The following is a 7,457-nucleotide window of genomic DNA, read 5'->3' as shown; positions in this document are numbered from 1 at the left end:
TTCTTCTTTGGGTGCGGCTTGGCTTGCTTTAGGGCCATCTTTTTTAGTCTCTTCGACCAGAATTTGTCGCCTTTCTGAAATGGCATTTTTATTATGAGAATCATAATTTGAGTAAGTCGAAAGGAATGAAGTAAAGGCGGGTTAAGTTATTTACCTTTGGCACCGGGTTGATCTTGCAGAATGGTTTAAGACCTATTTGGCCACACTTGGCCAAGGGATCTCAGGTCAACTTTTGATGATGGATACGATGTCGTTTTCTGTCAGTGCTGTACGAAAGTAGCACTGGGGATGGTCCCACTACAAAGAATATGCTAATACAGGACGCTATTTTTTCGTCGCTACATCGTCACAATTTTTAATTTACGACGATCTCACGTCGAAAAACCAAGCGTCGAAAACGTAGCGTCACAAATGAACAGCAGCGACATTTTGATCAAAATCGTCGTAACTTTTACGACGATTCCTGGATCGTCGTAACCTTTACGACGATCCTAAATCGTCGTTGGCAATCAAACCCAGTCCTATGTGGCAGTCTACGTGGCAAAATTATGACAAAATTAAAACGTCATGGTTGAAATCAGCCCAACCCATTTCAATTGATCACATGGGCTGGTTTTATTTTTTTGGGCCTTAGCCTATTTACAGCCACTTTAGTATTTTTTTAATTTTTTTTATCATTATAATTTGGGCCCTGGCCTTTTAGTGCCCAAATACATTTGGTCCAGTTTCAGTTTTGGCTTTTTTTTCATTTTTAAATTCAGCAACTTTTTGTTTCAGAACTTGGTTTCATTTCTATTTATTGGGCCTTTTCAACCCAATTATTTGTCCAGTATTAAATCCAACATTATTTCATATTCAAATCAAGAAAAATCCAAGTCGAATTAAAATCATCCATCATATAACATCACAAAATACATATCCCACGTTTACATAACACAATAAGTCATCTCATGAATACATTTCTTTACACACGAATATAGCAATAACAAACATAATTGCACAATAGAAAAATGGCACATCTGCAACACATAGGTTCGGAATTTTTTATGTTGTGTTGATTTAAATGTCCCAAGTAGGCATCCTCGACATCTTCTCACCACTTTCCTAGCAACACAGAAAGAGACAAAACAAAAAAACATTAGACCGGATAGGAGCTTCAGTAGAAGAGCAAACCAAATTGAATCAAACATAGACCGACATTTGCATATGGATATTTTTGTTTGACTCGTTTACTACTCCTACCATTAGTTCTAAGAACTACATTTCTGAATCTACTAGTACTTAACAAAATTTACATGAATACATTCAGTTACTTGAGTATACTGACATACATGATCACTCTAAGATAAATTGCACACAAAAATAATAATATTCGGGAAAACTTAGAAGGAAAACAAGTATGATGCACCAGTTGATTGTAGAATCCGTCAATGTTCACCAGACCGATTTGATACACAGTTGCGGGAAAGACATATACCGGGAATAAATACCAGTAGTGATAGAAAAACGCAATGCATGAGTCGACATTGTTGATTACTAAATGATCCAATCCCACCCACAGAAACACAATACATTTGCAGTTCTCTGAAGAGAGAATATTAGATCGGAAGCACTCACAGTATTTCTTCAGGAACTCAGATATCTTGCAGTGGCACCCCTTTGTGTGCTTACCCACAAGAGGGCCTTCTGCTACTTTAAACTGGGATGTAAAGGGAATGTATTTCATACATGACATGATAAGGCAAACATATTGGAATACAACTCGGATTTTGGCTTGTTTCTCACATAACTATTGTCTTAAGCCCTTAACCCATGGTATGGACTCATCGTCAATGATTATTGTTAGCAGAACGCCATGGTCAAATTTCTCAATTGAGCAATGTACCCAAAAGGAAGTCAGGTAATGGCATCCATGATTAATTTATGACATTGGAAAGAAAAGTTCTAGATGACAAAAGGGGGATTTGAGTTTTCTCTCATTGTTGCTGCACCAATCTTTCTTAGCATGAAAGACAAAATCCAGCAACTATTGCACATATAATAAATAAAGATGTGACACTTAGTCTAATGATATATGAGTCTTGACCTCAAAACATTATTTGCACCGTAAATTTACAGGCCACTTCATGTGTTTCTTCATCGTGGTTAATTTTTCCATGCAGACAATAAAACAAACAAGAAAGCAAATAAGGTTTTAAGATGACATCGATAGCCAACCCCTTCAGCAACTAGAGAACTAGAGGAAAACACAAGTCATTCTTGGAACATATACATTGTGCTCTACCTCGTGGTTTTGGGCTGCATGTGGAGGTATGTTCTTTTACTTTCACATTTGCTATTCTAATAAGTACTCCAAAGATGGAGCCTGACAAAGAAATCGTTTAACCACAAAGCGTAGAACACAAATCATATGATCAGTCAAATTATGAATTAAAATACTATAAATAAATAACAATTATATCAAGTTTCATTTGGAGGTTTAATATACAATCTTTTGCTTGTTTACATTGTGCCCCTTTGGCGACTGATCGGCAGTACATGACTGAAAGCAATACAGGAATACGCACACATTATGCACGTACAACAGCTATGAGATTTTTTACATCAAGAAATATACAGTAAATAAGAACTAATCATAATGACTTAAGGGATAAAATATTTACCTCGGCCCAGAGCTCGTCGGGCTTGGTGTGCGCCTTGATGAAGTAGTCGGTACCCCACTTGATGTACTCGAGGCTGTGCGCGAGCTCGCCGATGGCTGCCACGTTGCCGCCGTACTCAAGCAGGCTCCACGACAGTATGGTCACCGTGAAGGCCATGGGCAGCCCGAACTTGACGTGGTCGCTGGCATTGTAGTACCCTCCCACCAAATCCATCTAATGGAACCAAACAAAGACATAGAAAGCAACAGATAAATCCAAAGTGAGCACCCAGATCCCGATCGACCGACCAAACGATACGATGATTGATCGGCCACCCGTGCCGGCCGGGAAGGAAGGAGGAGAGACGGAACAATTCGACGATGGGGACGTACCCCTTCCTCGAGGCCGTCGATGAGGCCAAAGTGGTCGCGCCAGGCGACACGCTGGCCGTGCGACAGCCGCCCCGACAGCTGCTCCTCGAAGTAGAGCAGGCTCATCTGCATCACATCAAACAAAAATTATTCAGGCAACATCACCATGCGCATGAGCAAAGACAGTGTCTGGATCCTGTTTGATTCAGCTGGTTGATAAGGGGGTAGAACGCGAGCTCGATGTCGTTGCTGTCGAGGGCGATCTCATCCTTGACCTTCTCGAACCGCAAGATGGTGACCCCGTCGAGTATGTCCACCTTCATCATCTGCAACCACAGCAGAAATCAGTCAATCACACGCAAGAAGTTCGTCTACTTGCACAAAGAAAGCTAGATCCGTGCAGCAAATCCGCACATACACTGTAGTATCATCAACCGCAGTATCATCCCATGGCATCCATCCAGTGCCAAAATGTGGACAACGGTGCTAGTAGGTGACCAGTGCCAAAATCCCGACAACCCGATGATGCTCAAGCAACGCTACTACTTTTGTGCTCACGAGCGACTGGGTCCGGAACATAAGCAAATTGCTGCTCTATTCTGCTCAATGTAGGTGACCAGTGGACACCAAGGAAATGTTGTCTAGTATCGCTATGACCGTGACTGAGGATCCAGATTTTTCAAGTGGAATTAATCTACTGTCAAAAGTTGTAGTACTGCTGAGTAAAGCATCCGTGTTAACGGAAACAGATCCAACCGAAATCCGGCGCAGCGTGTCCTAGGAAGCTTTGACCCACGACCAGCACGGCACGCACAAAGAAAAATCGCAAGCACCCAAGCATGTCGCGTCGCACCACCTCTGCAGGGGGGGCTTACAGTCCCATCCCTGCAGCGTGGCCGTTGTCGAGGAACATGAGGAGGCGGAAGACGAAGATGCGGTTTAGTCGACGACGATCCATATGTGGAGCGGGTGCGCGCACAGGCGGTACCTCCTCCAGTTGATGGAGACGATGATTCTGAAGTAGGCAAGCAAGCAAGTCGTCAGGCGTGCGAACATGGATGGACAGAAGCTGCAGAGGTGGAGGAACGGGAATGGGAGCGTGGACACGGGAAGGGTTTGGAGGGACGTACACGCTGGTGGCGAGCATGGAGAGGAAGAAGCTGTCGTACCACTTGATGGCACAGCACAGCCACCACTGCTGCTCGTCGCGTCGTCCGCCACGTTTTTGGCGGGCACGGGCTACGGCGCCCGCCCGGGCAACTCGGCGCGGTTCGACCTGTTCCGCCTTGCGACGGCGTCCCTGGCCGACTGGGCGCGTAGCGACCGGGAGTGGATGGCGTTCATCACCTTGCACGGGAAGCACCTCATGCGGGAGACCGTCACCGATCCGAGGGCCGCTGTGGCTTTCGTGATGCCGCTGACCTCCGGCGCGTACACCTCCTCCCGGATCTCCATCGTCTCCGACGCCAGGATGGTCTTCATCTTCGTTAGTGAGGGGGTGGGTCGGCGGCGGCGCGGAAGGGGAGGGGAAGGAGGCGAGGGTTTGGGGAGAGAGGGTGGGGTGCGGACTGAGGGTTGTGTGTTTATAGGCTGGGCTCTCCGTTGGGCGGCTGGGCCAACCTTTCTCTGGGTCGCACACAACACGAGCATCACAACCTTCTTTCTCAGAGGAATCTTGCTCTCCATCCCACAAACGTTTTTCTTAACCATAAAAAAAATTCTCAAAAATGTTCCATTAAGGTTATTTGAAGCCGTCGTTGTCTAATGTTTCGTCATTTTGCAACTAGATTTTGTTTCAGGTCTCTGGTGCTGACATTGAAGGTGCGCGGACCTAAAATTGCCTAGACTAAAACCTTGTAGGTTTTCAATAATCATATGACTACATGAGTCGTCTATCTTAATATGTGGAAATCTAATACCGGTGAACACATTTTGTGACTAGGGGTGATAAATAGTACCAAAGTGGGTTTTTTATGCAGGACCTACCGGTGAACACACTTTTCATTTTCTTTGTACAAAAAATGCATTTTCCATTTTTCCAGTGTCCAAAGTGGGTTTTTTGTGAAGGACCTACCAAATATTTGTTGCAAAATTGGACTAAATATTTTTTCTAAAATTTCAAGTCTTATTAAATATACAATTGACCAAATTGTTTGGTGACAAAAGCTTTTAATCCACCTCTCGTGAAAAAGGCAAATTTCCTTTGATTCAGGTGGAAACAGGTCAAATATGAACTACAACTGTTTGATAGATTGCTCTTTAATTTTCCAAAAAATCATTTCTAGGTACATAATTATCTATTTAATCATAGAAACACCAACATATTTGCAAGAATGAAGCCGTACCTACGAACGGTCATACCCGCCGTTTGGACCGTATTTTGAAACATACATGAAAAATTCAAAACAAATTAAAAAAATTGAAAAACATCTGCGTTATGTCATTATATGTGACCAATTTACAAGGAAAAATAATAAAGTTGTAATATGGAATTTATTTAAAAAATATTCTCAGAAATGGTCTATCATGTGTGAAGATTCATGGCTTTCAAGCCAAATGATCAATCTTATGGCCACATTCATGACATAGTTTGTTCAAATGATCTAATATTGTGCAAAAGGGTGTGTATTGGAATGGCAAACAATGTTTCTTAAGGAAATTTTTATTTTCGTTGTATGAAAAATTCATTTTCCATTTTTCAAGTGTCCAAAATGAGTTTTTTGTGAAGGACCTACCATATATTTGTAGCAAAATTGGACCAAATTATTTTTCTAACATACTAGGACATATTTAATGTACAATTTACCAAATGATTGGATGTTAAAGACTTTTATCGACCTCTCATGAAAAAGACAAATTTTCGTTGAATCAGCTGAAAGCGAGTCAAATTTCAACTGCACCTACATTATAGTTTGCTCTTTATTTTTCCTAAAAATCATTTGTAGGTACACAAGTATCTATTTAATCGTAGAAACACCAAAATATTTCCAATATTCAACCACTAGGTAGGAACGGTCATACCGCTTGTTTTGACCGCGTTTTGAAATGGCCATGAAAAAATCAAAACAAATTCAAAAAAAATGAAAAACCATTGCATTGTGTCATTATATGTGATAAAGTTACCAGGAAAAATAATAAACTTGTAATATGAAAATTATTATAAATAAGTGTTCTTAAAAATGGGCTATCATGTGTGAAGATTCATGGCTTTCAAGCCAAATGATCAATCTTATGGCCACATTCATGAGATAGTTTGTTGAAATGATATAATATTATGCACAAGGGTGCATTTTGGAATGGCAAACAATGTTGATTAAGGATTTTTTTTTTATTTTCCTTGTATGAAATATTCATTTTTCAATTTTCAAGTGACCAAAATGAGATTTTTGTGAAGGACCTACCATATATTTGTTTCAAAATTGGACCAAATCATTTTTATAAAATACTAGTCCATATTTAATGTCCAATTGACAAAATGGTTGGGTGTTAAAAGCTTTTATCCACTTCTCGTGAAAAAGACAAATTTATGTCGATTTAGTTGGAAGTGGGTTAAATTTGAACTACAGCTGCGTTATAGTTTGCTCTTTATTTTTCCTAAAAATCATTTATAGGTATATAAGTATCTATTTAATCAGAAATACATGGTGTAGTGCCTTGACGTCGAGGTTTGGATGATGGTCGAGGGCCCCAACTCCAGAGCGCGTGAACTTGCATGCCAGCCGCATGGTCACCGCCTGACCGTTGCATTGCCACACGTTCTAGGTGGAATAGGCATGTCTGGTGGGTTGGACAATCCCTCAGTAGGTGTTAGCGAGAAGAATACAATAGAAGAATCTCACGAGGAGACTGAACTAAGCTCAAACAGGAATTAGCACACAAGTGTTTGATTAGTGTTGCGGGTAATTCACATAGACAACGGGCCTAAATTTTGGCTGAGGGTGATCATCTACTAAGGATACTCTCTTGGCAAATTTTTAGCTCAAATGGATGAATCTAGGTGGCACTTGCTTTGCAAAGTAACACGCTGTGTAGAAATATGGATGTTGAAGCTGGGATCAAATGAATGAATGGATTGAGCTGAAATTTGGTGTATGATGTTAATTTGGGCATATGGAGATACTTTATATAAATTATATCATTTGGACATGCCAAAGTGACACTTCCTTCATAATGTGCCAATCTGGACAGAAAATTGTAATTGAAACTGGGCTCACATAGATAATTGGATTGAGTTGTAATTTGTAGGCGGTTGATAATTTGGGGACAATAAGGTACTATAAAAATTTCATAAAATTTTGATAAACAAAAGTTGTACTTCCTTCACAATGCTCTCCGCTGAATAGAATATTGCGAAAAGTATTGAGGGAAGGTGGATGAATTAAATGAGCTAAAATTTGGTAGAGTGAGGTTATATGGTGAGTGCCATCCTGTGGTAAATTTTCAT

The 7,457-nt window shown here is 40.9% G+C and overlaps 1 protein-coding gene across 6 annotated transcripts; it reads right to left on the bottom strand.

Annotated features, from left to right (window-relative positions):
* Positions 1-899: 899 nt before the first annotated feature.
* LOC123429059 (endoglucanase 16-like) lies at positions 900-4,553 on the bottom strand. 6 transcript variants are annotated; one of them, XM_045113122.1, is made up of 5 exons: positions 4,144-4,553; positions 3,432-4,028; positions 3,035-3,339; positions 2,664-2,876; positions 2,437-2,542 (listed from the first exon to the last, which is right to left on the bottom strand). In XM_045113122.1, the coding sequence occupies exons 3-5, from the start codon at positions 3,143-3,145 to the stop codon at positions 2,480-2,482; spliced, it is 387 nt and encodes a 128-aa protein (XP_044969057.1). In that variant the 5' UTR covers positions 3,146-3,339; positions 3,432-4,028; positions 4,144-4,553; the 3' UTR covers positions 2,437-2,479. The 6 variants fall into 6 exon arrangements, with proteins under 6 accessions (XP_044969094.1, XP_044969057.1, XP_044969063.1 ...); XM_045113128.1 differs by having other exon boundaries at positions 3,770-4,028; XM_045113136.1 differs by having other exon boundaries at positions 3,828-4,028.
* Positions 4,554-7,457: the final 2,904 nt, after the last annotated feature.

The sequence above is a fragment of the Hordeum vulgare genome, chromosome 1H (genome assembly GCF_904849725.1).
Source record: "Hordeum vulgare subsp. vulgare chromosome 1H, MorexV3_pseudomolecules_assembly, whole genome shotgun sequence".
Lineage (NCBI taxonomy): Eukaryota > Viridiplantae > Streptophyta > Magnoliopsida > Poales > Poaceae > Hordeum > Hordeum vulgare.
Note: the sequence above shows the minus strand (reverse complement) of the source record. Positions and strands in the feature narration are given on the sequence as shown.

Coding starts and splice junctions, on each gene's coding strand:
- LOC123429059 (XM_045113122.1), bottom strand. CDS start 3,145: ATGCAGATGAGCCTGCTCTACTTCGAGGAGCAGCTGTCGGGGCGGCTG. Junction 2,877..3,034: donor TCGACGGCCTCGAGGAAGGG/GTACGTCCCCAT, acceptor TGGTTCCATTAG/ATGGATTTGGTGGGAGGGTA. Junction 2,543..2,663: donor CCGACGAGCTCTGGGCCGAG/GTAAATATTTTA, acceptor TATTGCTTTCAG/TCATGTACTGCCGATCAGTC.